Source organism: Penicillium odoratum (assembly GCF_028828045.1).
Source record: "Penicillium odoratum strain IBT 22623 chromosome Unknown utg000006l_segment0_segment0, whole genome shotgun sequence".
Lineage (NCBI taxonomy): Eukaryota > Fungi > Ascomycota > Eurotiomycetes > Eurotiales > Aspergillaceae > Penicillium > Penicillium odoratum.
Window position 1 is genome coordinate 2463977 of NW_026643148.1, and position 27991 is coordinate 2491967.

At 48.3% G+C, this 27991-nt stretch overlaps 15 protein-coding genes across 15 annotated transcripts; 7 read left to right on the plus strand and 8 right to left on the minus strand.

The window, feature by feature from the left end:
• Positions 1–80: 80 nt before the first annotated feature.
• N7520_009368 (SRPBCC family protein) lies at positions 81–1061 on the minus strand (the record flags this gene model as incomplete). Its single annotated transcript, XM_057143302.1, has 2 exons — positions 81–526; positions 578–1061. 2 exons carry the CDS (start codon positions 1059–1061, stop codon positions 81–83), a joined length of 930 nt encoding a protein of 309 aa, XP_056992590.1.
• Positions 1062–1244: 183 nt separating this feature from the next.
• N7520_009369 (Stk19 family serine/threonine-protein kinase) lies at positions 1245–2433 on the minus strand (the record flags this gene model as incomplete). Its single annotated transcript, XM_057143303.1, has 2 exons — positions 1245–1834; positions 1890–2433. The coding sequence occupies 2 exons, from the start codon at positions 2431–2433 to the stop codon at positions 1245–1247; spliced, it is 1134 nt and encodes a 377-aa protein (XP_056992591.1).
• Positions 2434–4016: 1583 nt separating this feature from the next.
• N7520_009370 (OPT family oligopeptide transporter) lies at positions 4017–6902 on the plus strand (the record flags this gene model as incomplete). The annotated part of the gene is made up of 10 exons (XM_057143304.1): positions 4017–4325; positions 4436–4996; positions 5053–5169; positions 5218–5499; positions 5562–5825; positions 5877–6054; positions 6103–6392; positions 6445–6622; positions 6678–6722; positions 6790–6902. 10 exons carry the CDS (start codon positions 4017–4019, stop codon positions 6900–6902), a joined length of 2337 nt encoding a protein of 778 aa, XP_056992592.1.
• A 217-nt stretch (positions 6903–7119) lies between these two features.
• N7520_009371 (uncharacterized protein) lies at positions 7120–7691 on the minus strand (the record flags this gene model as incomplete). The annotated part of the gene is made up of 2 exons (XM_057143305.1): positions 7120–7464; positions 7524–7691. 2 exons carry the CDS (start codon positions 7689–7691, stop codon positions 7120–7122), a joined length of 513 nt encoding a protein of 170 aa, XP_056992593.1.
• Positions 7692–9429: 1738 nt separating this feature from the next.
• On the plus strand, positions 9430–12366 carry N7520_009372 (putative alpha,alpha-trehalose phosphate synthase subunit TPS3; the record flags this gene model as incomplete). Its single annotated transcript, XM_057143306.1, has 3 exons — positions 9430–9452; positions 9508–12224; positions 12290–12366. 3 exons carry the CDS (start codon positions 9430–9432, stop codon positions 12364–12366), a joined length of 2817 nt encoding a protein of 938 aa, XP_056992594.1.
• A 533-nt stretch (positions 12367–12899) lies between these two features.
• N7520_009373 (thioesterase family protein) lies at positions 12900–13973 on the plus strand (the record flags this gene model as incomplete). The annotated part of the gene is made up of 2 exons (XM_057143307.1): positions 12900–12999; positions 13060–13973. The coding sequence occupies 2 exons, from the start codon at positions 12900–12902 to the stop codon at positions 13971–13973; spliced, it is 1014 nt and encodes a 337-aa protein (XP_056992595.1).
• Positions 13974–14198: 225 nt separating this feature from the next.
• N7520_009374 (PaaI family thioesterase) lies at positions 14199–14891 on the minus strand (the record flags this gene model as incomplete). The annotated part of the gene is made up of 1 exon (XM_057143308.1): positions 14199–14891. The coding sequence occupies one exon, from the start codon at positions 14889–14891 to the stop codon at positions 14199–14201; it is 693 nt and encodes a 230-aa protein (XP_056992596.1).
• A 789-nt stretch (positions 14892–15680) lies between these two features.
• Positions 15681–16422, plus strand: N7520_009375 (uncharacterized protein; the record flags this gene model as incomplete). The annotated part of the gene is made up of 3 exons (XM_057143309.1): positions 15681–15801; positions 15867–15943; positions 16009–16422. The coding sequence occupies 3 exons, from the start codon at positions 15681–15683 to the stop codon at positions 16420–16422; spliced, it is 612 nt and encodes a 203-aa protein (XP_056992597.1).
• A 483-nt stretch (positions 16423–16905) lies between these two features.
• Positions 16906–18416, plus strand: N7520_009376 (PCI domain protein; the record flags this gene model as incomplete). Its single annotated transcript, XM_057143310.1, has 2 exons — positions 16906–17146; positions 17275–18416. 2 exons carry the CDS (start codon positions 16906–16908, stop codon positions 18414–18416), a joined length of 1383 nt encoding a protein of 460 aa, XP_056992598.1.
• Positions 18417–18844: 428 nt separating this feature from the next.
• ura6 (uridylate kinase ura6) lies at positions 18845–19477 on the minus strand (the record flags this gene model as incomplete). The annotated part of the gene is made up of 1 exon (XM_057143311.1): positions 18845–19477. The coding sequence occupies one exon, from the start codon at positions 19475–19477 to the stop codon at positions 18845–18847; it is 633 nt and encodes a 210-aa protein (XP_056992599.1).
• Positions 19478–19691: 214 nt separating this feature from the next.
• Positions 19692–19940, minus strand: N7520_009378 (uncharacterized protein; the record flags this gene model as incomplete). The annotated part of the gene is made up of 1 exon (XM_057143312.1): positions 19692–19940. One exon carries the CDS (start codon positions 19938–19940, stop codon positions 19692–19694), a length of 249 nt encoding a protein of 82 aa, XP_056992600.1.
• Positions 19941–21413: 1473 nt separating this feature from the next.
• On the minus strand, positions 21414–24710 carry N7520_009379 (uncharacterized protein; the record flags this gene model as incomplete). Its single annotated transcript, XM_057143313.1, has 4 exons — positions 21414–23274; positions 23323–24174; positions 24234–24539; positions 24598–24710. 4 exons carry the CDS (start codon positions 24708–24710, stop codon positions 21414–21416), a joined length of 3132 nt encoding a protein of 1043 aa, XP_056992601.1.
• Positions 24711–25354: 644 nt separating this feature from the next.
• N7520_009380 (uncharacterized protein) lies at positions 25355–25846 on the plus strand (the record flags this gene model as incomplete). Its single annotated transcript, XM_057143314.1, has 2 exons — positions 25355–25541; positions 25611–25846. 2 exons carry the CDS (start codon positions 25355–25357, stop codon positions 25844–25846), a joined length of 423 nt encoding a protein of 140 aa, XP_056992602.1.
• An 8-nt stretch (positions 25847–25854) lies between these two features.
• Positions 25855–26088, plus strand: N7520_009381 (uncharacterized protein; the record flags this gene model as incomplete). Its single annotated transcript, XM_057143315.1, has 2 exons — positions 25855–25942; positions 25988–26088. 2 exons carry the CDS (start codon positions 25855–25857, stop codon positions 26086–26088), a joined length of 189 nt encoding a protein of 62 aa, XP_056992603.1.
• Positions 26089–26999: 911 nt separating this feature from the next.
• Positions 27000–27986, minus strand: N7520_009382 (putative acetyl xylan esterase (Axe1); the record flags this gene model as incomplete). Its single annotated transcript, XM_057143316.1, has 4 exons — positions 27000–27197; positions 27268–27350; positions 27400–27490; positions 27549–27986. The coding sequence occupies 4 exons, from the start codon at positions 27984–27986 to the stop codon at positions 27000–27002; spliced, it is 810 nt and encodes a 269-aa protein (XP_056992604.1).
• Between the last annotated feature and the right edge of the window lie 5 nt (positions 27987–27991).

Consider the following 27991-nt stretch of genomic DNA (forward strand, 5'->3'; position numbering starts at 1 on the left):
ATTTCGTAATGCGAGTCGTGTATATTCATGTCTACATCCTATACGATTTTTTTTGAGCCTCAAACAGCTCCGCAGATAGGCTAAGACGCAGGAGTCCGTCGGCGCATAGTCCATCCGATGAACAATCCCACGTCAGCTACCACGGCGCGTGGCACCCCACCCATTGTCCAATTTCGTTGGACCCATTGTGGAATCGATCCTCCTGCATCGGAGGTTGTTGCCATCGTCCACTCAATGCGACCAGGGCCACTATCGGAGGGTAAAAGGGTGACTTGCTCCACGCTTGCGTAGTTGGCGAAGATTGTCCGTTTAGGTACAGCAGAGGTAATCCTCTGGCGCAGATTATCTGGCGTAGATGATAGAGCTGATAGAAGAGGTATCTGGACGGTAACGAAGCCTTTGGACGCATGTCCTTGAAGCTGCTCTGGAGCCTGGAGACTGTCGCATGTAGCAGAGATCGTCAAAGAGATAAAGCTGCGTGGAGCAATAAGAGCACCCGGGTGGAAAGTGTGGGTTATCAGATTAACTAGTCAAGATGTCAGTCCATAACAAACAGTGAGGCATCTTGGCTACATACTTTCGACGTCCACGTCCTTGAAAAGGAGCCCATCAACTTCAACCTCTCCGATCTCATCTCTTGTCCATTCCAACAGTTTTTCTACGCCCGTGACGCTTGGTGTGTAATCCATTTCATGTTCTGCATGGTTAGACCTTAACCCCGTCTCAAATTCGCTCCATGACGCCGTGCCTTTTGCCTCGGCATTGACATGTTCGCTTTGTCGACATACCCAGAACTCAGGTTTATTTCTGCTTTTATTTGCATCTGCGTCTGGAAGCTTGCGCCAGTTGCGCAAAAGCTTTACCTTTGCTTCGCATGGCGGCGAGGGGCGCAGCTTGGGGTCTGCTGTGAATGACGATGGGATGGAGTGGAGAAGCTCGAGAGCTTCCTGGAGGGCGGTTTGAACGAACGATCGAAGCTCCGGACGGGAGTCATTGGCTGGGATGGATGGATGTACTGGGAGAGAGGTGAACAAGTGTGGTTGCAACCGTACGAGCGGCATTGTGGATTCGTTGGGGTTTGGTAGAAGGGGAGCTCCAGGTTTGAGGGGGCAGATCGGCGGAGCTTGCTTCTCGATGGGTATCAGGACAATGCAGTTGTTATCAGCGGGAAACCTCTTATGGGGCCGTTAAATCATTTCATTCGTTATATCGTCTCTAAAAGCCAATTTCACTGGCAAAATAAACTATAGACAGCGGATTCCTGGTCCTACACTGCCTGTTTCGAATATTTCTACGAGTCCAGCGCCTAGTGCCTCTTCCAGCACCCAACGGAATTGCATGCCATACATATCTTTCCACTTCTTTGTTTTCCCGGGCAGAATTCCTGCAAACTCGCCTCGGGCCCTCTTCGCCAAGTGGAAGCTCTTATCGGTTTCGACTGCCCCATCCCACCGGTCTCGAAGTAAACTCAGCGGCGCCTCACCACAACGCGACCGCCGGAGAAGGGCGAGGAGATGCGCGCGCCCTTCGCCGAGTAATCGCAGGTATGTCCCGGTATTAGGAAGGGAAAGGAATAAAGTCGCAGCACGAGCCTGAGCGCCGCTCTGCACAGGTCGATCAGGCTCGGAATGGGCCGACCCACTCCGACTAGCTGACGAAACTGCTGCACCAGGCAGGTTCGGGAGAGATGCGAGACTCAAAGATCCCTGTGTGAGCGTCGAAGAAGAGACAAGAAATCCAGCACGCATCAAAGCTCTATACTCGTCGGTTTCGAAGATTCCTTGCGAGAGCGCAGAGTGGGTTCCGATGCGATTGAGGATGTCGAGGAATTTCTCTACGACCAGTTAGCCCTCGGTTATTCCCTACCCTCGATGTAGTGCGGCACTCACCCTTGATCCCGATATCCAGAGCTGAACTTTCACGTACCAGCTGCTCCCAATCTTCCGTGAGAACCAGGCAATCTCCCAGCCCAGCTGCATCATTGCCACGTCCTGGGATAATCAGACGGCGCACCCGTCCTGATTTCACCAGCTCGACAATTTCTCGCTCAACCTGTGTTGGCGCATTCAACAAAGTGTGTATATGGGCCACGGAGGCAAGTGGGGGTAGCGATCGGCGCAGGTTCAGAACCTCCGCAATGCGGGTGCTATTCATCCCCGCTCGCTCAGGGAGTTCATCGAACATTTTATTTCTTACATATCGGATCGCCTGTTCCACATTTTCGGCGGTCGCAGTTTCCGATATATAATGAGATATACCTTCGTCGGGAAGGGGTTCGTCTAGACCGAAGTCTGTGGGCTTCACGGCTGGGGTGGCATTGGGTTTGCGACGCGCATGAGAGGCAAAGGGCGATGCGCGGGCTCTCGGGGGAGGCTTGGCCGATTTCCGTTTTTGAATGCCGGCGACAGGAGCTGAAGTGAGACGCAAGGTCATGCCTAACACGAAACTTGAATGCGACAAGGAAGAAACTAACAGGAAGAGAGTGAGCTGATTACCTCACTCGCTGTCAGGTGACCCATTAATAACCTTCCGCTTTTATCGAGTGCACAACTTCTCACAATTGAGTTTTGTGCTTAGTCTTTCCCCCTAACTAACCTAGTTATAAACTAAGTTATGATTTGAATTTAAAGTGTGAACAGCTGACCTCTACATTACCCTATTCTGGCTAGTGTTGCCTGGTTAGGTTTAGCGCCACATGTACATCGGCACATAACCTCCCTAAGATAAGCTATGCCTCGAGTGGCGATTCTCGAGAAATATCTTATCCAAAGTATTTAGAGTAGAGAAAAGATAGGAACTGTCTGTCACGACTGTAATACCGAGTCATTATTTTCCTCCAGTCTAATATATTCTTATCATGTTAGCCTCTGTCACGACTGTTCTATATTATTTGGCTCGGCTAAGAAAGACTTCGCGGGGACCGAGTGGATCTACTTCGCTTGAGGAACATGGTAACTATCTTTCTGTGAAGTAAACTCGGCTGTTGTGGAAGGACCCCCACTTTTCAAAACGACAAAACGACCAAGACTGGCATTTTGCATAACCTCATAGTGGACCTCATTCGCGATTGTCGATGGCTGTGAGAGCCCCGTCGGACTTCCGAGCCCTAAGATCTTTCCGTTCGGCTAATCCGGCCTTATTCTCGATACCACAAAAACCTAGAGGAATTGGAACGACTAGAAAGTTTCCTGTCACTATTTAAATTGCCTAGTAAGCTTGATGTTTGGCTCGATGACTTGCCTCGACGATTTTATGGCTGGTTGAACTGTCAAACCTCATTGGGACTAGCAAGCTTGCGTATGTTCGCCCCTCTTTTTAAATTTCCTGTAATATCTCTATCTCTCCCTAGTCGAACGCCAATGCATGGCGTGATAACCCACGCCAATGGCATGCCTTAAAAACATTCGCCTACATGTGGCCGCCATGGTTTCTTGGTAGTCTTGGTATGATAGCGGAATGTTGGGAATACTGGTCGAGGTTATCTTGCTTAGTGGCAAGATCCTCCCACTCGTGAACAGGCCTAAGGCTGGTGTACCAGATAGCAATCAAATTCCAAGACTCTAAGACTTTAGAGGCGCATAAAGCGTTCAAATATTTGATTATGAGGTAGTATTGCTAGAGCCAATATGGAAAACCCCTCGTACTCCGGGAAATATCGGCTCCATTTATTGCTAGTATTGCTTTCTTCTGGACGATGTACGCAATGCTCACTCGAATTTGCTAGACCAGATAAGGTTTACTGGTGTTGTGGCTTTCAAGACCCTCCCACATGGCAAGTCTATAAGAAGGGAGCACCTGGTTGCACAGAAAGAGTTGTTTGACCTCTGTCCATGCTCCGGAGACCAGCAATGTGCTGAAGGCTTACCATCGCCTCACTTCTCTCTTTCATCCTTTCTTCCCCCCATTATTCTACCTAGGTCCTAGGTACTCTATTTTTGTGGGTCTCTGTCAGGCTACGTGTAGCTTTAGCCTCAACGACCTCTTCCCAAACAACAGCTCACGGAAGAACACCCAACATGTCAGCTGTTCGCTCCGACTCCCTTGTGGAGGGCGTTGTGTCAGTCTCAGGCCACGATGCCCTCGATGAGAAAACCACTGTCAATGTGATCACCAAAAATGAACATCAACTCACCACTACATCCTTCGAGTCTGGCGAAGATGGGGAGGACCATGGTAATGAAGATACAATTATCGTCAATGGTGCCGATGCGGCAACGTATTTGCTTCCACTGCGGGACGATCATGATCCAGCTTTGACATTCAGAAGCCTCGTCTTAGCCTCCGGTCTCGCCTGCTTCCAGGCGGTCATGTACCAGATCTACATGGTATGTACATCTCCATCTAAATGACCTGTCTCTTACCATATCCCCTACCTTATTCTCTACCGTATTAGTGATGGATGGGTAGATACTCTAACTAATTGTTCAACATATAGTTCAAACCGACCTCGATTACCATTCAAGGAACCTTCATCGTCCTCATTTCTTACTTTGTCGGAAGGGCATGGGCAAAGTTCCTCCCCCGCGGAGAAAAGTTCGAGGCTCGATGGAGGGCAAACGGCGGCCAAGGCAAGCTTCCCTGGTACATCACTGTTATCAAATTCATCAACACTGGGCCTTGGACATTGAAGGAACATGCAATCTGCTCCATCACGGCCACAAGTGCTTCAAATGCCGCCGCCTCCTCCCAAGTTTTCGCAGCACAGGAGCTGTTCTATGATATGTCACTGACTCCGACAACCGTCATATTGAGTACCATTTCTATTGGCCTGTTTGGTTACGGAATTTGTGGAATCATGCGTCCCATTGCGGTCTGGCACGTTGATGCAGTCTACTGGAGTACTTTGCCTACTGTCAAAGTCCTCCAAGGGCTTCATTGGCAGGACCTGAAGAATTCAAAGCCACTGAGATACTTCTGGTATGCTTTTACCGGCATGAGTCTCTATGAAATCTTCCCTGCCTATATCTTCGTTTGGCTCAACTCTGTCTCCATCCCGGTACTTCTTCCCTCAGCCTGGACACGGAATAAGCCCACTAACACATATTTCCGCAGTGTCTGGCATCTATGAAGGCTACTGGTAGTAAGGCTGCTGTTCTTACGAATCTATTCGGAGGGTCCTTGAACAATGAGGGTCTTGGTCTTTTCAATATCTCCTTCGACTGGCAATACGTAAGATCAAACTACTTCGTCTGTTAAGCAAATATCTGATGATTATAGATCACCTCTTTTCAAACCTCTCTTCCTCTTACGCTTCAGGCTCACCAAGCTGCCGGATTTGTAGTTTGCTTTATCGCTATGCTCGGCATCTACTACGGAAATGGCTGGGGCGCAAGATCGCTTCCCTTCATGTCGACAAAGCTCCTCCAGAGTAACGGAACCGCATACCCCGTCGCTGATGTTTTCGTTGGCGGCGTGCTCGATGAAGAGGCCTTACTCGAGTATGGCCTACCCAAACTGACCGGAACTTTTGCTTTTGCCATGTTTATGGCCAATGCCGCTGTGAGTACCATACCAAGTCACCCTAATGTTCGTATCCAATTCATCATCTGACCATCTTCAAGATTGGCGCTCTTATTGTTCATTGCTTCCTCTTCTGGGGCAAGGACATCTATGCCGCGTTTAAAAAAGCCAGGGAAGGTCGGTATGATGATCGCCACCACGAGCATATGACCAGGCACTATAAAGAAGCACCTTGGTGGTGGTATGCGGTTATTCTGGTCGTTAGTTTTGTCCTTGGTCTTATTGTTGTCATCAAGGAGAACATTTCGCTCCCAGTCTGGGCATACATTGTCTCCTTGATTGTTGGAATCATCATTTCGCCCTTCGTGAGTGAATCTAGTACCTGAACTTTCCGGGATCGCGCTAACTTTGCTCAGAGCACTATCTTGTACTCTCGCTACGGCAATGGTATTGCAACCAACAACCTCTCGAAGATGCTGGCGGGTCTGATGATTCCTGGACGTCCTGTTGGAAACATGTATTTTGCGGCTTGGTCGCACAATGTCATCTCCAATGCGGTTAACCTGTCCAACGATCTAAAGATGGGCGAATATCGTGAGTCTCTCGCTCATATAATTTGTATCTGATCTAAAATAGACCTAGTGAAAATTCCCCCTCGTGTCATGTTCTTGACTCAAATCTGGGGTACAATTCTTGGCGGGTTTGTCAACTACGCTATGATGATCTCAATTGTCAGAGAAAACAAAGCAGTTCTCGAATCATCAAGTGGCAGTAACTCCTGGAGTGGTGCTACTATGCAGGCCTACAACACTAATGCAACTTCCTGGGCTCTTGCCTCCTATCTTTACAAGATGGGTGGTGAGTACTGGATGGTTCCTATTGGTATTGCTATTGGTGGTGCTGCTGTTATTGCCCATCGCATCTTCTACTATGTAAGTAGCTTGATGCACGTTCTTTGCAATACACCGACTAACATTTCTTTAGTTCGTTCCTAAAATTCGTGGATTTGACGTTGCCGATATCAACATGCCTCAGTTCATTCAATACGCTGGCTACATCCCTTACAACCAGAGTCAGACCTGTGTTCTCTTCAGCTGGGTCATCTGCGGCTTCTACGTCCAATACTATTTGCGTAATTATCGACCTCGAATCTTCAAAGATTGTGAGAATTTATCCCCAATTCGGACGGGTTTCAATCTTACTGACTGATTATCCAGATTCCTACCTGATTACTGGTGCATTTGATGGTGCAAGTCTGACTGGTAAGTTAAATCCAACGTTCCATCCCATCTCATACAGCTTGGGAACTAACGTCTGTTATGGGAATAGTGTTGTTTATTCTCAGCTTTGCGGTTTTTGGAGCCGGAGGTGCTTCCCACGCCTTCCCAAATTGGTGGGGTAATAACGCCGATGGGAACTATGATCTCTGTCCCTCTAGTTAGGTCTTGCCACTCCTAGAAGGCTAATGATGTTTCCGTTTGGAAGGCTTTGCGAGATACCTATGAAAACTTATTTGAGTTCAAGAGATATGCATTGAATTTAAAATGAAATTGACGGCCATATCATAATCAAAGTACCTATTTGCGCTCTGGAAGTGCCGACTTTTTTCTTATTGATCTTTAACAACCAGAGGATCGTATTCAACAACTTCCTGAGAAATCATGGAGAGAGAACATGCACATGTGGGGCATATACATAAATGTAGATTCTTCGTCCAAACGATTCAGCATAAATGACCCTGCGTATACCACCTGGCAGCATCCTGCTCCCCATCGAAATAAACCACTCGTCCGTCATCTTAGCCCGGTCGTAATACTCCTCGGAGCTGTTGCGACCCGAGGTATAGGCCCTCGTCTCCCTGCCCAGCTGTGCATTCACATGGAATCCCAATCCGCTACTAGAGGGGTTGGCAAAGTCGTAATCGTCGCAGATGGTAAACGACTTTCCCGTCTCGATAACGTAGCCCGAGACGCTCTTAATGGCAGGCTCGTGAGCCGTTCGTCCCTAGAAACGAGTGGTCAGAATGTGATAAATGTGAAATTTCACACATTAGTAATAAATACCCCGGGCATGATACGGCGCGTCGGATGGGAGCTGTGCGAGTCGAGACCACTTGGTCTGGCGGCCGGGATGAATTGTTCCACTTTGAGAGTATGTTTGCCATATTCGGTCACAAACTTCAGGGCATCCTGGCGAGGGTGTCTGCTTCTGATGACTATTTCTCGACTCATGGTAGGGTTTAACGATATATTTATGAAAAATGGTACCTGGGATTTGACAAGAGATTTCTGATCAACAACCTGACTCTTGCAGGAGACAGAGCTACATCTATATTCTGCTTTTTTCTCTTCCACGGCAGAGCCTCATTTCCAGCCCCGCACCAACATCAGTGACGAGAATGAAACACAGGTGTCGACGTGGCTCCAGAAGCTGCTGACTGAGGCAGTGTAATTGTTTTTCTTTTTGCTTTTTCCTCGTTCTGGTGTAGGGACTAATATAATTCGGTCCGGGAGCGCTGGGATTCTGGCCGAGGGTCAGCTCACTAGCGAATGACCAGTAAGCACGCTTGACCATACGTTTCTTATCGATAGATCAGCCAAAATCACATAATAAAGTGGCAGAAAATCAAAGATAGCAAATTTCTATAACCATTCCTCACATATCTATCACAAACGCTTCTTTCCGGCAAACAAATATCGCCAGGTAAGTCCTATTGAGAGAGTGGATTAGGGTTGCCTGACCCTATACTGTTACAATATCCCTCAAGGTTTGTCCTAGAGAAGCGTCGACTATCCACCTTGCTATCAATTGGTCATACTTGAACTCCTTGAAACAATTCGACTAGTTCCCAAATTTCCCACTACTCTCTTGCTTACTTGTCATTCTTCCAGCTAGTTCTAGAGTCATGACTCATGAGCAAGTACACACTTCTTTATGTTATTGCCTACCTTTTGAACTTATATTAAAGTTTCGAGCTAGTGATAGGATCTTGTATGAGTTGACTTCAGGTATTGTGATATACTTTACTATTGCCGAAAACAAGCTGCAGGAAAAGATACAAAACGAGGAAAAGCTATAGATCTTAAGCCTGATAATACCTAGTCAAAGAATCAGCTGGGAACTTAAGATCAACCATTATGAGCTTAGCATGATCAAAATCACATCATCTCACTCTATCGAGCTTAATCACCACTTCCTATAAAAGGTCCTACAAGACTCTAAGATATGAGGATATATAGTTCCTACGCAAAGAGCTGATCGAGGGTTCCTCACATCAAGGCGGATGCTGCGGTACGGGCTGCGCATGTTTTGAACAGAGATCTCAGTCCCAAAAACCAGTGGTAAAGTTGACTTTACCCCAGAATGTCGTTATTATGCTAGTTTTCGAGGGTTCAAACAATGTAAATGATAAGATAAGCCCTAGTAAATAATGAAATCCAATTGAGATCCAATCAGAAGTTTACTTTGAGCCATAGACTTGGAACGTGCAAGTGGATCTAGTAAATCAAGAAATCACTGATTACCTCACTCGCCGTCAGGTGACCCACCTAGAACATTCCGCCAATGATGGATCTGTAAAGATTAATAGGAAAGTTGCAAATCAAGTCGAATTCTGGTTCAACTTGTACTTCGTAAAGTCTTTCCCCTTGTCATGCTGTCATTGAGTTAAAAATAAGTAAGACTTAGCTTAAAACTGTGATTGGAAATGTAATAAAAGTGACCAACTTTTGTTAGCAAAACACCCGTGTTCCTCGCAACCTCACACATGACGTAGTTATGAGGGATTATGGATATGCTGATTTTCCACTGATTTGTCTCGATCTTCCTATCTTTATTCTCAATTGATGTCCATTTCACTTACTTTGTTCACGGAAACACCACCTTGGTGGACTACCAAATACCTCAACGCGGAGATTCCTTCGTACCCCTCCGTTCCCTTTTACCCCTCCCCCACCGGGCCCCTCCATCATGACCGTGTTTATTGCGTCGCTGTAAGTACAGGAAGAAGCGGTGACACCAAACCACATGGCTAACTCTACTGTATAGCTTTTTGCCCTACACGGTCAACTTCCACGTTGCCAAGTCCCGTAACAATGTTGCTGCTTCGGCTCCTCCCCCGGTCGCGAATCCTGTCAACGATCCAGTAACTCCGGAAAACACCGCGACCAGTCTTTTCGAGAGGAAAACCCCCAAAATAACACCAGCTCTCACCCCGGGTGCGACCACAGATCATGAGCGCATCTTTGCCAATGATTTAGCCAAGGCCGAGGAGCAACACTCGGGTTACCCATTTCCTCCATCTACGCCGCCAACGGGAAATCAGGTCTTCACGGAGAGTGAAGCCCATTCTCCAGCCTGGGGCTCGACAAATTCCCTCACTCAGCCAAAGCGGAAGACCATCGTATCTCCTTCTCCGTCGATCCTGAAGCACCAAGATCCCATCGTGCCGATCAAGAATTCCAAACCGACGCTCCCGAACATCCCGGAAACCGAACAGGTCGCGCCATACCCAGGACGTAAGAAGCATGCATCTGTCACTCGAAAGATGTCCTTTTCTCGGGCGGAATGGACCATTCAGACCGCGGAACAAGGAAACGGTGGTTTACGCAATGCGGTTCGCTCCGCCAAAGACTCGGGGTACTTAGGTGAGATGATGTGGGTAGGCACTCTGGGAATGCCCACCGATGCCTTGGCAGCACATACTCGCAATGAGATTGAAGAGAAGTTGGAAGACGAGTACGACTCGTTGACCGTGTTCGTGCATGATGGCGACTTTGATGGACATTACACCCACTTCTGCAAGACTATCCTCTGGCCCGTGTTCCATTACCAGATCCCTGATAATCCGAAGAGCAAAGCGTATGAGGATCATTCATGGATTTACTATGTGAAACTTAATCAGGAATTTGCGGACCGGATCGCCAAGCACTGGAAACGGGGTGATTCGATATGGGTCCAGGACTATCATCTATTACTTGTCCCGGCCATGCTACGGAAGCTACTTCCCGATGCACAGATTGGCTTCTTCTTGCACATCGCATTCCCTTCTTCTGAGGTCTTCAAGTGCATAGCTCCGCGCAAGGAGCTGCTCGAAGGCATCCTCGGTGCTAATCTAATCGGTTTCCAGACCAAAGAATACTGTCGACATTTCTTGCAGACTTGCAGTCGTATTCTTTGCGTGGAGGCAACCAATGAAGGAATTCAGATGGAGGATCGCTTCATCAACGTGGGTACCTTCCCCATTGGTATTGATCCGACTTCTTGGGATAAGAGACGCCATACACCAGATGTGGAACAATGGGTCGATATCATTTCCGAGCGATACCAAGGCAAACGGCTAATTGTGTCTCGTGACAAAATCGATTCGGTGCGCGGAATTCGTCAAAAACTGCTAAGCTACGAGCTATTCCTCAACACCTACCCTGAATGGGCAGACCAGGTAGTCTTGATTCAGGTCGCGACTAGTACTACAGAGCAGCCCGAGTTGGAGGCTACTATATCTGACATCGCTATGCGAATCAACTCCACCCATTCGACACTAGCTCATCAACCTCTGGTTTTCTTGAAACAAGACCTTGCTTTCTCCCAATATCTCGCTCTGATTACTGTCGCGGATGCTCTGATGATCACAAGTCTTCGTGAGGGAATGAATCTGACCAGTCATGAATTCGTCTACTGCCAGGATGGCAGCTACGGCGACAAGAAATACGGGTCTCTCATTCTGAGCGAGTTCACTGGCAGCGCTTCTGTGTTTGGGAATCACGCTCTCCTTGTGAATCCTTGGGACTACCGACAGTGTTCAGAAGCCATCCACACAGCGCTAACACGGAGCGAAGAAGAACGTAAAGAAGTGTGGGACGAGCTTCATCGTGCAGTTTTGAGCAACTCTACTGGTAATTGGGTCAAGTCGTTCAATGAATCTTTGAAACATGTTTGGAATGAGCAGTCATCACGAGAAATAATGGCTGTTCCTCGACTCTCCGTCCCCAGGCTTGTCGAGCGATACCGGCAGACCAAGCGCCGGCTCATGATTATGGACTACGAGGGTACCCTTGCCTCATGGGGATCCCCACAAAGCATCATTCTTACCACCCCTCAGCGAGCCATTACAACACTGACGGAACTCACCGATGATCCTGCTAATCTGATCTACGTGATGAGCTCACGCATGCCAGAGGAGATGGAACGGCTATTCCGCCAAGTCAATAATTTAGGACTCATCGCCGAGAACGGATGTTTCGTCCGTGATCCTCAGTCTGACGAGTGGACTCGTCTCGCAAAGAAGACACACATCCAGAGTTGGAAGAAGTCCGTGTCCAACATTTTGAGCTACTTCAAAGACCGGACCGAAGGCAGCTGGATCGAGGAACGCCACTGCTCGCTCGTGTTCCACTATGGTTCTGCCGAGGATCGTATTGGCGCCAGTCGTCTCGCTGCTGAATGTGCCGACCATATCAACGACGCTTGCGCTAGTTACGGTGTGCATGCGATCCCCGTCGAGGGCGCGCTGATTGTGGAACTCGTGAGCACCAGTAAAGCGTCAGCTGCAGAGCAGGTCTGGCGATGGTGCTTAGGATCTGATAAGGCAGAAGAGGTCACGAAACCGGATTTCCTCCTGGTCATTGGTGACAACCGTGAAGATGAGCCCGTGTTCCGCTGGGCCAATAAGTTGCAAAAAGCTAATGCCGTCGATTACGCCATGACGGTCACATTAGGATCGCGAAGCACTGAGGCCCAAGCGACATTGACTCAGGGAGTAACAGGTTAGTACTTTCTGTTATGCCTTGATTTACCTTTGGTTTTATCTAACAATGACTAATTTTTCTAGGTGTCCTGTCTTGCTTGCAACAACTAACTGCTCGCCCGAAGCCCGAAGCCCAGCAGCGCCCGGCGAATCCAATCTAAAGACTGATCAATGTTCTCAAATTCCAGCGTGCTAAAATGAAGTCATGATATCAAGAGGTAGCAGGAGTTATTTCATTATTGTTCTCTCTTTTTCCCCTGTTTTTGGATGATGATTAGGAGGTACAGCAGGTTGCAAGATGTAAACGCTTTGATCTGGTTCCTGTAGAAATTGTGGATATATCGATGTGTCACAGAGCAATCATCTGATGTCGTCAACCTTTACGGATAATGTTTGCGATTCAATTATATTGAATTCCAACCCATGCAGCTAAAGATTAATTTACATACATTTCAGATAAAATTTGAACCTTGCAAGGTTGGAGATATTACCTTGAAGCTAAAAGCTATGATGGCTGACTCAGCGTCGGCCGATGTTAATCAACTTAACCGCTGAGCCGAGGTTCATCGAGACCCTTAATGCGGAGTGGAGAATACCCCAAGTATAGATATAGAACCCCGGTCCTAGTACTTGATTCTCATTTTACATGTACTGAGGCATATAAAACCGTGGACCTACATATACCCAACTCACCATGCCTCTCAACGCCGCCTTTGAAGACGCAATTTGCGTCACTCCACAAGGCGCCAACAAATACAGCGCTCATCTCCGCCCAGAATGGTGCATTGGAACCGGTAATTCTATCTACTCCTACCTTACCAATTGGCGCAGAAACTTGACTAACACATCCCCAGTCCCCCACGGTGGCTACACATCAGCAGTCCTATACAAACTAGCCATAACACACTTCCAACACGCCCACCCAAAGCAATACTCCACCCCCGCCTCACCAATCTCCCTCCAACTCTCCTTCATCCGCCGCACAGCAGCCGGCCCCGCAACCCTAGAAGTCGAAGACATAAAGCTCGGCGCCCGCACAAGCACAATCCACATAAAACTCCTCCAACCATCCGAAAAACAACCCGACAAACTAGAGACCAAAGTAGCAGGCTACATCACCGTTAGCCCCCCGGATGCAGAAGTCGGCATCAGCGTCCCGACGGGCTGGAAAGCGCATCCAGAGCCCGCCCCTGGCTCGCTCCCCGACGGGCAAGTGGATTTCGCCGCCCTCGCAAGAGGCAAGGATGGCGCATGGGTGAAGACCGAACCTCCGTACCCCGAGTTCCGGCGCGCGGCTACCCAAGTAGAACTATATGGGCCTAGGAAGGGCGAAACGCAGCAGAAGCGAAGCGGGGTGATGGCTATTGACCAGTGGGCGCGGTTCAGACCGTGTGGAGATCAGGATGGGAGATGGACTGACGCAGCGGTTGTTTATTTGCTTGATATGTTTCCCATGGCGTTGGATGGGTTTGATAGTGTTTCTGCGAAGGCGATTGCGAAGGAGAATGGGAAGAGCGTTGCTGAGATGAAGGCTAACTTTTGGTATCCGACTGTTACGCTGAATATTGATATGAAGAAGCATTTGCCTGCTGGTGGGGTGGAATGGCTTTATAGTCGGATTGTGACGAAGGTTGTTAGGGATGGGAGGACGGATTTGGATGTTACTGTTTTGGATCAGGATGGGGAGGTTGTTGCATTGGGGACGCAGGTTGGTTTGGTGGTTAGTGCGAGTCGGAATTTGGGCAGCCGAAAGATGGAGAAGTTGTAGATGTTTGGTTTTAGGTATAGATTTGCAGATGAGACGCGATTCCAATAGAGCATCAGACAAATTGTACCGGGATAGCAGGATTTCAATACATGTATGCGTTATTTCTAATAAGACCTCGGGAGGATGGAGAAATCAACGTTGGAATATTTACAAGCCAACATTGTGGGAATGCAGATATGTACACACGTCCCATCACCTGGTCTATATGTATATATAATCTTTCTTTCACAGCCGTGGCTCTGGGATAGTCATCCAGAAAGCCATGGCCTCAGCCTTCACAACCTTCCGTTTCGCCCATTCTAAATGACCGCCAGCGCCCTCCTCATCTTCCTGCACAGCCTGCGCCCGCACCCAGAACTTCCGACCAACGCGCCCGACAACCTTGGCGCGAACAACGAGTAAAGCCGGAGTTTTCACTTTCTGTCGATATCTCACATCCAGCTGGACAGTGAAGATCCTTCCACGAGGGTTATTTTCAGTGGAATCCGGTTGGGATGATGGATTCTTGGTATGCGCCGCAACCGCAAGAGACATGGCCTCATCAATCAGCGTCGCCGTAATACCACCATGCACAGTAGACGGATGGCCCGACAAGCCCGGACTCCCCAGATCAAAAATCATCAGCACATCGGCCGGGTTTACGGCCGGAGTGGGTTTCGCGCCGGTATCCTGCTTGCTTGTGGGGAGCCATGTCGGGACCTCGGAGGGCGGGGGTGAGATATTGCGCCGTTCAAGGGTAAGAACGTGTGGGATGGTAGATGAAGTGCCTAGGGTGCTGGAGAAGTAGCCATCTTCTCCAGTGGAGGGTTTGATGCGCCTCGAGTCCGTCTCAATTGGGATGTAGTCCTCGGAAGAGATAAGAGAGTTGGCCCACTGATGGGCGCGGAAGTGGGCGATCTCAGCAGCCGTGTCGACCATTATTTTTTCTTAATTTGGTTTCACAAGATTAGCAGGCTATGCACAGGAGATGAGTTTCTGTAAGGAGAGATATTGTTGGACAACTTTAATCACCCTTCTTACCCCGGAGCTCGGTGAGCCTCGGTACCGGGTAAACGGCCATTCGCGGTGAAATCTATAAGAGATCGACGTTGGGCGGGTTTGCCATGGAAAATAGGCCATTCAGAGGCCAGGGATAAATTGATCAACTTATCCCATGTGTCTCAAATCTAATGGGTTTGTTGGCCCGACTTCTTGGAGTCTTACTTGGGTATGCAATCGTATGCAATCGGCGTGAGTCGCCGCGTGACAGCTGCAAGGAGGCTGGGTGATTGCGATGAAGAATTCGGATTGGAATGCAGGAACCAATGTTGGAATCAATAATTCCCGCACGAGATCATGTATGAAAGTCCCATCTGTACCATACTCAGAGTAAGGATAGAGTGGCGAATAGATATCTTTACAAAGCTGTTGATTTACTTTTTTTCTGTTTATTGACAATTGGTACAGTTGTAAGGGGAAGTCAACATGAAGTGAAACTTGTACAAACAAGAAACAACGGAAACAGCAGAAACGAGGAGAAACAAGGAAAAGAAGAAAGTTATTTGACTGTTCGCAGTTACCCTGGCAGTTATGGTATTTGAACCAAACCCATTATTTAATACTTATCCTCCGTTCCTACCTTTCACATCCTTCATCCTCCATCCATAACTCTCTGCCTTGCTACATTGTTTTAGTGTATCAATTTACCACTTCCACATCTCTTTCATCATGCTTTCCTCCATCGTCGTCCTGTCCACCCTTGCTGTTACAGCTTTGGGCCAGAACTCGTCTTCCACCTATAGCTTCCCTGAAGGTTTCAACATTGGTCTCGTCAAGCCCGATGAGCTGAGTATGTTTTTTTCTCAGAGGAGGTTTGGAGGTTTGACGCGACCATAGCTGACGGATCCGTAACAGACTCATGGTGCATTGGTCAACGCAACCAGTGCCCGGCAATTTGCAAGGGAGACACCAAGCAAAACACCTGCGATCCGGTATGACACCCTCAGACGGGCAACATGAATGATACCAGCATTCTGACCTGACATTTTTTGCATAGGCCACCCTGACTTTCAGCTGCATCTGCGCTGACGGCAAGATTGCCGACTCCACACCTTACCTTCAGACTGTCCCCTTCTATGTCTGCGAAGCCAACTACGGCCAGTGTGTTGATGCCCACCCTAATGACTCCTTCGGCCAGGAGGCCTGCAAGAAGGCTGCCAAGTGTGGAACCAAAAATGCCACTGCCACCCACTCCACATCTTCTTCTAGGATCGCAACCAGTACCACTCTGATGTCTCTGGCCACGGCCACTGACACCTCCGACACCTCTGACAAGGCCGTCACCACGTCAGTGGCAGCCGCGAGTACCTCAGCTACCAACGCTGCTGTTCCTGTGGGAGGTCTCCTCGAGACTTACTCGACTGGTTTGATGGCTGGTCTCATGTTCCTTGCCATGCGCATGGTGATGTGATCACACATATGATTGAATGTTGCCGAGTTGGATCGCGTTTTCTTTTGTTTGCATCCCATTATCTTAGCGCGAGGTCGACTTTTGCTTTCTGCTCGTTAAAAATTATCCGATTCCCCGTTGTATTGGTGTTTCCTTGCATTGATGTTATCCCCTTGTCTATGGAGGTGGTGTTCGTCTCTCGTTGCGAGCGGCGACGCATCAGCTGTCTGCATTGGCGCACTGTGCTTTAATAACAAGTGGCCTACACTCAACTAATTTTGTTTCATGATATTCGATTAATGAAAATATCATTTCCCTGATCTCTGGTGGTAGCGTAAAATCAGTACACTCTGTAGTATGAAAGTTGGTTGACGTTGGTTGTACGGACAAATCAGTGTTCCCTTCGCCAAGACTTTTTGGCACACACTGAAATTTCTCAACTTATCGATAGACTCCACCATCAAAGAACCTCCCTCTTTCCCTCTCTCCCACCCACAACCCATTATGCCCGCTCCGACTAACACCCTCCTCATTGAGGGTTCTTTCTCCGAGCTCGCCGAGGAGTTCGCCCAGTATGTCGACGCTCTCCGCAAAGAGGACACCCTCCAGTCCGAGATCGCCCCGCTCCTCCAGCCGATCCGCGAGCAGGAACAGTCCGAGAGCGAGCCCGACCTGAAGCAGCGCGATGAGGTCCTGAAGAAGATTGTGGCTGCCGCCGCTGCACTGAACGGTGCCCCTGAGAAAGGTGAGTGGGCGAAGTGCGAGGATACAAAGTTGCGACCGATCAAAGAAAAATGATACACGACGAACCAATGCTGCAACTTTTTTTCTCCCTTGACGATGGAAGACACTGACATGAGATTGAAATGGCAGAGATTATTCCCTCCTACAACCTGCTTGTGCACCTCGTTCACCTGGCCTCCGACCCGGATATGTTCCTTTCTCGCATCTGCGCCTATCTCGCTAAGCCCATCACCACCTCCCCTCAATTCGGCCCGACACTGGCCATTTCTATCCTCACCACCATCTTCAACACTCTGTCCGGTAACGACTCCAGCCGGTACCACGTTCTCTTGGCTATCGTGGCCGTCATTCGCCAGTCTGGATCCGGATACGCTTTCGAGGCCCTGAAGCCTCAGCTGGCCAGCCAGCTGCCCACATGGCTGGCTTCGTGGGAACTGGACGGAGAGGAGGCCCAGAAGCTGCACTTGGCTATTGCTGATGCTGCCACCGCCGCCGGTGACGAGGACCTCGCTCAGTCGCACGTTGTGCAGGCTCTCGAGACCATCCCCGCAGCCGACGCCAGCAAGCCCGCGGCTCGCGACCTGGCTGTTCGCGCTCTCGCCATGGCTCTGCGTCGCCCCGCTGTTTTTGACTTCACTCCCCTGACTGCCTCTGACGCCGTCCAGGGTCTCCGTTCCAGCGACAGCACCCTGTTCGAGCTGCTGGAGATCTTCACCTCCGACACCCTCGATGCCTACGAGGACTTCATTGCCGCCAACCCGCTCGCTTCCATCTCCGGTGGTGTTCTTGCCGAGGCCGCCGATGCCCTGCAGACCAAGATGCGCCTGCTCACCCTGACTTCGCTTGCCTCCTCCACCCCCTCTCGCTCGCTCCCCTACGCCACCATTGCCTCTGCTCTGCGTGTCTCCGCCGCCGAGGTTGAGATGTGGGTTATTGACACCATCCGTGCTGGTCTCGTTGAGGGCAAGCTTTCCCAGCTTCGCCAGGAGTTCCTTGTTCACCGTGCCACCTACCGCGTCTTTGGCGAGAAGCAGTGGTCCGAGGTTCAGGGTCGTTTGATGGTCTGGCGCCGCTCCCTGGAGGGTGTCCTGAGCGTCATCCGCTCCGAGCGTGAGCGCTTTGTCCGTGAGGGCATCCAGGCCGCTGCGGACCAGGAGGCCAAGAACGGTGACAAGGCCCGCTTCGGTGACCGGCGGCGCATCCAGCCCGCGCAGTCTGAGCAGCCTGTGCAGTCTTCTCAGCCCCGCGAGGTTGAGGCGACTGCCGAGTAAAGTCTTGATTGATTGCTGGGTTGCTTGGGAGTGCATGGATTCCGGTGTTTTATGTGGAGTGGAACTCACAGAACACAAAAAATTTCTTCCTTTCCGTTAATAGAGGGGAGCCATCCTTTTTCTTTTTCTTTTATGCATTTATATCTCTTTTGTCCTGGCCAGTTTGTAGGAATGGATCTACTGGCCCCGCTGATTTGGGATCCCCACGAGTCATGTCATGTCTTTTTTTTTATGTTTTCTGGAGGGACAACTTCTTATCAAGAATACAAACATTTCCAAAATACGTCCTAGACTAGTAGAACAGGAGTATGAAAGGATTGGTCTATTGATCTAATATCCAGGCTAGACAGAAACGAAACAGGCCAGCAAATCCGACCACCGCAAACAAGTCACCTCCAGCAATGCCATTATATACAAAGTCACCTATCTCAACGACGGTGCACACCCCAAGCTTCAATACCAGTCTTCACAAGCTCATAAACCTCCTTCACAGACCCAGTAGCCGAAACCTTAACAACCTTGCCCTTCTTCTCGAAATCATCAACAACAGGCATGGAAGTCTCCACAAACGTGCGGAACCGCTTGCGAATAGACTCCGCATTATCATCATCCCGTCCACTAGTCTTTCCACGCTCCAGCAATCTCTCCTCCATAACAGCCTCAGGACAATCAAGGAACAGCACCAACTCCGACGGGCAAACAGTAGCCTCAAAGAAGACAGCCTGATCCAGCTTCCGCGGGAATCCATCAATCAAGAACCGCGCCTTGGTACCAGCTTGCGGGGGGGTGGTCTTCAGGGACTCGGCCATGGCATTGGACAGCAAAGCAACAGTAACTTCCATAGGCACGATCTTGCCTTCGCGAATGTAGGTCTTGATCATATCGCCATACTGGCTTCCTTCGCGGACTTGTTCGGCACGGAGGAGATCGCCGGCGGAAAGGTGGACGAAATCGTAGTCTTTAACCAGGTTTGCGGACTGGGTGCCTTTGCCGCTGCCAGGGCCGCCGAGGAAGAAGACGACGGTGACATCTTCCGGCGAGAAGCGAGGTGTAGTAGCCATTGCGAAAGGAAGGGTTTTGTGAGTTTGAGAGAGTGGTTGTGTGGTGAATTGAGGAGTGTCGGGTTTATTTAGGTTTTCGAGGTGCAGATGATGGAGGGGTTAAGGGACGATCCGGATTGGGTAAGGTAAGTCGGGACTTGGAGATTCTGGCCGTGGCTGGTTTCAGGGGGTGTGGCCCAGTTCTCAGGGGTTGGATTTCTTTATTTTTTTTTTTCTATCTGGAGACGGGGTTTTGGCCTGTGCGAGACTTCACGAGGAGAACGTAAGATCCAGAGCTGATGGCGAGGAGTGCGATGATGGGTAGGACCTTGAAATTGGAGCGGCTGTTTTGGGGGGCGTTGTTGTTGGGGGTCGGCGGCCTCGTTGAGTACAGGCGGTGGGGACCCGACGATCGTGCGATGGAAAGGAATTGGGGCTTCGAGAAGACCCCAGTGATTGTACGAGTGGTAGAGAATAGCGACATTGAGTTGGTTGTTGAAGGGAGAGAGAAGAAAAAATGAGTTCAAATGTCGCGGACCGGAACGGGATTAGTTGCCACTACTACCTTTCTATAACTTCATCCATGATTGAGAGTGGCTACTCCATCACCGATTCAATACCATATCTAGCTAGTATGCTATGATAAACGCATCACTTTGAATAAACCTAATGTAAATGTTCGAGCTTTCCCAAGATCTAATGCATCTGCTTCACTACCTGTCCAGGTGTCTTCGCTCTTTGCTACAAAGTGCGCAGGTATGTAAATAAGAGGATTGAAGAGCCAAAGCTTTTAAGTGATTGACAGACAATGATACTAATGTAGCTGACTTGGAGATATAGTAAGTAGGAACTAAAAAATTGGTTAGCAATTCTCTATATATATTACATAGTCATGATATCTTCTTGTATTTCAAGAATTCGGTTTCTTTTTCCTTCAATGTTAACACCGGAGTGTTTACAGATGTTAGATTCGCTTGACGATTAGCTCATATACATAGATAAATAGAAGAATGTGCTATACATAGGCAAGATTATATCTGATATTCATCTTTATCACTTTTCCTCCTCCAGCTTCATACTTTCTTCCACGCACCAATTTTAGTTCACTGTGAGCTATTGGAGAACTTGGGCAACAGATGTTTCATTGCAATATGCCAGCTTCTATGATATATTGACCTGTGTAATCAACAAACATCTCTCCTATACTATCACCTGATGGCAAGTTTCAGTCACAGCCGTTGGAGGTCTTGGCTGATCAGGACGTCTCCGCAATATCCTAGTCCTGGACACTCCCTTAAACGCGTCTCTGCCTTCTCTGCTTGGGAAACTTGGAGTGACTAGTCATCTTTTCTCGATACACTAGAGGAAGGACGCTGGATAAATCAAAAAAGCCTAGCTCTTCTTTTGCCTAATATGTCAAATACTTTACCGATCGCCCTGAAAATCTGGGAATTTACTCCTCTACCCTATCTATAAGGAATAAAGCCATAAAATTTGAAACAGCGAAAAATGAATACTAACTTAGTTACTTTATAGTTTTCTTACTATCCTATGGGAGTGACTGCAGTCTACTAGACTGCAAAAGTCATACCAAAAAAGTGGGCCATAGCAGACTGCAAATATTCAGTACCAGACTGCATTCTGTTCCACTATGATTTCGCTTTAAATTTAGGAAGTTCTTCCTAATATTATAGCTGAAAAGCGTATAATTTATGTAAATATAGATCTTTAGGACCCGCGAGCGGGCTAGACCAGCCCTCAACCCGCATGAGGCGGGTCCGCCCCGCAGGTAACCCTCTGAGGGCCGCCCGCGGGTTACTTCGAGGTCTAGTTAATGGTCACCTTATAGGCACATCTTTATGATAGGTCTACACGAATCATGACCTTGGGCCCTTACGGTCTCACATCGTGATGGTATTCTCGGAATGATCTCCCTATAAGCTTTCAGTGGCCAATCTTAATCCTCTATCGCGAAGCTTTTAATCATCCTCTGACTCCCACAACCCCTCTCAATGGCTTTGCACTTGGGATCTTTAGCAACACACCCCATGCTTGACAGGAGATCAGCCACTGCATGATGACCATTCGATATTGCATATTCCAATGGGGTTTTACGGCACATATCCTCCTCAAAGATCGTGTCAATTCCTTGTTCAAGCAGGCTCGCGACTACTGGCAAATGCCCGTACTCTGCTGCCCAAGACAATGGGGTGCGACCCTGTTTATCCTTGCACTTTGGATAAGCGTGACTTTCAAGCAGAATATTCACAATGGACAGGTGCCCGCACCAAGCTGCATATGAAAGCGCAGACTTTCCGAAAAGCTCATCCTTACCATTGGGGTCAGCACCACCCTCTAGGAGAATGCGCACCATAGACTCAATTCCACGTCTTGCTGCGGCTATCAGTGGAGTCTGACCGTCATAGTCTTTGCATCTTGGGTTAGCATGCCATTCCAACAAAAGCTTGACGACGTCCTCATGACAACGTGTCACTGCATTTGCCAGTGCAGTCTCGCCTCTATCATTCTGAAATTCTATATCGGCACCTGCTTCAAGGAGTAGTTTTACCAGAACCATGTTTCCGCCTTGCACTGCGTATGATAGGGGAACTTGGCCGCTTTTGTCCCTGCGAGAGAGATCGACATCTTTTGATAATAGCAACTCCACGATTTTGACTCTCTTATTTGTCTCAAACCGCCCTTCAAAGGTGTGTTGTATTGCATGAAAAAGGGGAGTTTGTTTGCCATTGTCTTCGCAATTTGCATCGATAGCCTCATCCAGAAGGAGTTTCACCATGGTCTCATGGCCACCCCAAATTGCGTAAAACAGCGGAGTTCGCCCTTCTTTATCTGTGGACTCCATATGGGCCCCTCTTGCTTTGAGTATTTGAAACACCTCCTCATGTCCCTGCAGCACTGCATAAAATAGAGCGGTCTGGCCGTGAATATCCACGCTGTTTGGATTGGCTCCTTCGGTCAACAAGAAATCAACTGCTCTGTGGGAGCCGATTTCTGCCATCCACGACAATGGGGTTCGCTGGATGCCATCGCAAATGTCGACCTGCCAGCCTTCCGCCAGAAGAACTTTCGCGGCCTCATAAAGCTCAAGATAAACTGATAGATGTAGGCCCTTTATCTCCTGTACCATACGTTGACTGGCAACCTCGGGCTCTCTTTGATTGAGAAGTATTCGGGCACAGGCAGTCACCTTTCCATCGTCCTTCAGAAATTCCAAAATGAGGTCTAAATGGTTATCCTGGGCTTTGATATGAATGTCCCAATTCAATGCCGAGTAGGAATAGAGAGGATACTCTTCGAGGCGTGTATCAAATTCCTGACCAGGAGGTGCAAATCCGCTTTGAAACGCATCAAAATTCAGATATGTTATGCAGGAATTGCCAAGCAAAGAATGAGCATCAGGAAAAAGACTAGTCCAATTTTGCTCGAGGTACTCTTGGGTTGTGTAATGAGCCAATCTGATGGCATTACTTTGCTCATCAATCGTGACTAGTCCAGCGCAGATCGAAATGAGGTCATTGATTTCGGGAATATTTTCCTCATCAAGGCAAGGCTCGCCTATGTCAACTGCGAGTGCATGTTGCAGCTCCAGGGGGGTTAAAGGTCGTGTCGCGCAAACAATCCAGGCAAGAACCTCCTTCGCAGTCTGGCTTTGTTCCGGAAGCTGGCTCTCTATGCGCTTTATGGCATCTCCATAAGCAGCGTCTAGCCCGCTAGAAAGGGTCTTCAGCTTGTTCCTAATTTTCGTTGATGACAATTTTCCTTTCAGTGAATCAAAGTGTAGTCGAGCAAGAAGAAACCTAATAAAATATCAGCCGTGGAGTCGATGTATTCACGACGTTACTAACATTCCATCCACAGCCTTGGTAATTTTGGTGACAATCTCTTTCTGCAATTCTGGTTTCCGTTGAACGAAACCCGGAAGGACGTCCACTTGGTCTAACTGGCCTCGAAGGAATCTCTCAATGTCATCCTCGTTCGCACGGATCCTCAAGCAAGGTTTACCGTCAAATCTGACCGTAATCTCCGGATGATCTCTTGAGGTGGCCAGGAATCCCAGGTTGTATCTTGTCTGGAGAGCGAAAATGTTATCGAGAAGAGTGGCACGTGTTCCACCAGGCAGTATACATTCGTCCAACGCGTCAATCACAATGAACACTTTGATGAATCTTGATATGGTAATATCAAGGGCCTCGAGAAGGCTACTGGCGGATGGGCGTGTTCTCGTTTCCAGATGATCATCATAGAGGTCTTCAAGAGGCTCAGGAAATACTGGCAGTTTCCGAGCTAGCTGTCCCAAGATACAACTCAGGATGCTTTCAAGTGTAACACGTTCCCGAAATTCGCAGTAGAAGAACGCCAAACCAACACTGCTGTCGTGCTGAAAGGAGTGCTGGAGTTCGTTCACCACCGTCGACGCCAGAAAAGTCTTACCTGCTCCAGGAATACCCGGGCAAAAGAGAGTGCGTTGGTATAGCGTGGTAGAGTGAACCCATTGTCGGAAGCTATTTGTTTGAATAAACCATTGACCGGTTCCTTCTTGACGGCCACTGAAAATATCTGCTTGCTTGGTGGCGGCATTTATTGGAGAGAGCCACTCAAGGATCCTCTGTATTTTTTCCTGGTCTTGATATCGGACAAGACGGTCGATCTCCTCTTTTGTGGACTTGACCAAATTCTTTGTTTGAAGGGCAACATGGCTGCAATTGATTAGCAGAGCTCCTTTGAGGGAACAATGGAATTCACCTAGAAGACACACCTGTTGATCCCAGTGAGCAGTAAATTCAGAGCGTCGATATTTTGTGATATCTGGTTTCTGAAAACTTGTATTTCTGCCTGGTCCCAGTGGATTCGCTCCCAAGCCCAACGAGGAATCCTTTTCATGTGAATGGATTTGAAACTCGCGCCGAGCTCCTGGTATCTGTCAAGCTTCCGATCAAGATCATTCAATACACTTTGACAACTTTCTGAGACAATGTTCAAATCCCTTTTACGTTGTTCATCTAAGCTTTCATCTGGCTCATAATCGTCAATGTCGCGTAGAACATTCGATAATACCTTCACGCTGTGAAAAAATAAGCTTTCATCCAATTTCATGGGTCCGGATTAACCCAGGAGCTCACTCATCTAAAATTCCCTGAAACTGAGTAGGGGCGTTCACAAAACGTTTCCGTATTCGGTTCGCCAGGTCTAGGAGTGCGATGAAGTCTCCAATGCTGAAGCCAAAGCCGCTCATTCTCAAGAAGACGAGTCGCTTTCAGATGGATAACTTAAAAAACTCTGTCCAAGCGTTTGGAATAATCATAGTTTAGAAGGAAGACAGATTCCGTCAAAAGGGGTTTTGCGGGGGAACTGCCCGGTTTTTTGTGTTAGCTTAAGTACTTTTGCGGCCGATGACCACGTGAATTGGAACATCAATCATTCATATAAAGCTTAATAACTACTTAAGATGCAGCTTGATGATCATCTATATCTTAGCAAATGTCCGCTTTGTCTTAACTTCCTCAACTCCCTATAGGTAACAACATCAGACGAAATCCATCCCTTCTACTTTGCTCACCTACTATTATTTAGGCTTCGGCAGGACCCAAGTTTTCCTGGACCCAGCCTAACCTAACCCTCGGGGCCCTAATTGGGTCGCAAACATAGCAAACATGCCAAGTCTTTTGATACAGTATGTTTGTAGCATGTTTTTGGACCCTATGTATATGAGATTTTACCAATCATGAAGTCTTTGAATTACTTTTTATCTTTGCTTATAATGGCATTTCCTGGACCAATCGGCTTGGACGGGCTGTCAAGACAGACTACGGCACGTCTGTATATTGGACTTCCAACGGTTTCATCGACGATCCCACCCTGTTTGTCACGCGCTGATTGATGAGCGGGCGACAGTGGGTAAAACAGTACCTTAACTTCATTGACGAGAATTTTCATATCAAGAAGGGCAGGATTCTATGTGGCGCGGCTGTGGATATCAAGGCGTTTGGATTGCTGTCGCCAGCATCCATCGGAGATTACGTTCTGTTGGGAGATACCTACCGCGGTCAAATGCCGTATCTTTACAGTACGGATCGTCCTAAAGCCGACCAACCGCACATCATTATCGGCTGAATGACCCTGCCAACCGATGCAGAAGTCGACTTCGGCAACATAATAACTGTTGGGGACGTGATGTTCTTCGATGGACGCAATCAGTTACGTCCTGAACTTGAGGTGATCATGAAGAAGCATGCCACGCGTCCTATTTTTCAATTCTCGCATTGGATCGCGGCCCCCAATGCAGGTGGCTCTCGTGATTGCGAGATTAAACAACTTGCCGGCTTCAACGCGCTCCGTGTTCCTCGCGTTATCAATTTTCTTCCCAACTGACGCCAGCCATGATTTGCGAAGTGCTAGGTTGTCAGCTCGAGGCAGCTACCTCGAAGATTCATACACGGCCAACTTATGCGTATGAAAGTCCTCACTGTGAGTAGATACCCCATCTGTTTGGTCGTCATCTCTATAGTTCAGTTTCGCATTACTTTGCACCATTGGAAGCTGAGGGTGATCTTGCTGGATTGATCGGGGACGTTGCTCACGACGAGATGCCACAGGAGCGTACTCCGTGGTAGTAAATTACCGAGTCTCCCACTCGGTCTCCTAATTAGTCTCTTAGTGCTAAATCCCGGCCCCAGCATAAAATATGCCTCCTAAATCGGTTTTTACGATTAACAAAGACAGACCTCCTGACAAACAACAGTTCCAATCAAAATGCACTCCTCCATAAATTGATTTGAGGGACTGCTAATTCCATACAGTAGTGCAATCAGTCTATTTCAAACCTTGGAAGGAGTCTCAAATTTCAGCCAGCCTCGACCGAGCCAGTAAGTCAACCATCATACTTCAATTTAATGATCAGTACTCCATCATCAATCTCGTTCAGGTAGACTCGGAGACTCTATTTTTTATTCAAGAGCTGAAATTAAAAAGTATCAAAAGCATTCAAAATAAGGCATGTGCGCCGAAGTGTTGAGCTTAAATCTCAAAAATGGGTGCTTGAAGACTGAGGCTCGACTTTTAGGGGTTCCAGACCGGGATTTTTGCCCGGCCCATTTTTGAGCTATCCAAAACCGTTAAAAGTCCATTTAGTTTGCTTGACTACTGCACAAAGATTGCATGTTGAGGTATCAGGGCTGTTACATATATATGGTCTAAGATTTATTCAAGACCTCTGCACTCATTTCACTTATCTATTATTTCCACTACTACAAACAAGACTGGAAGTATTTATGGAAGTAATATGCGGGATCCAATGATCCTTATACACTATAAATGCGAAGAAAGCTACGCAAATGAGAATAACATAAATGTGGTCCTTAGGTCCCGCATTTAAACTTTCTTCTATTGGCTTTCGCTCCACTTTCGCTCCACTTTTGCTCCACTTGAATCCGACCAAGACAATCCTAATCATGATGACCCAAAGATAAAGCATGTAAAGCCGATCGTGCTGTCGATTTTGGTTGGGGATTATGGGTCAGAGAGGTCAAGGCATATGCGTCTCTACCAATCGGCGCTCGACAAAGTGCAAGAGATCGATATTGTATTTGAAAATATACGTAAAGTGAGCCCCGTCATCAAATGGTGGGAACTTCATGCAGCAGGCATCGTCGCCCGAGTCACAGTAGTCTCGAATGGATGCAGCATATGGATCACACCACTCGGGATGAATTCGTGGGTATGTCTATAGGTTGGCATTGAATGCACGTTTCAGCCTGGTTACAATCTCTGGTAGACATGGGGGGTTTACTCACTCCCAATCCATCCTTGCAAGTCCCGGCATTCCAGGGCATTCCAGGAATGAATGTCTCCTCCCCATAGGAGGCAGCCGCAATCACTGAATTCGAGACTTAGAGGTCGTCTTTGAACCAGGGTTAAATGCGTACCATTTCGGTTATACTGCGGTTCAATCGCATCGACGTGATTGAGCCATAGGGAACTAGTCCCGCAAAGGCCATCCATCACGATTATCCCACCCTAATAAAGATTACTACTGATACCTGAGAAGGATTTCCTGAGCACGTAACAGACATACCAGGGAGTACCCCATGAGAAAGATCTTCGATTGAGGGCAGGAGGCGACATAGTCTCGGATATACGACTGCATCAGGAGAGCACCATCGACGGCCACAACTCTATGATCATCCCCACCGTGATCATACGGGAGTGCCACACTAGTGGAATTTGGGATCAGCTGTAAAATGAGGTTCTGCATGGTGACCATGACGTTCAGGTGATCCCCACTCCCTTGACCCCGAATGAGAATTGCATGGACTCCCGTCGCGCAGAATTCGGGTGCGGTGATCTGCGCATGAGAGGGAAAGGTGATGTAGGTTAATAGCAGGGCAAGTTGGAAAAACATGACGTGCAGCACGATTGGCTGTTGATTCGCAATCAGGGTGGTAGCTAGGATGGGCCGATCGGAGTTTCTACTTTTCTGGGCTCTTTTGCTCGCCACTGAGAATTGGCCCATTATAT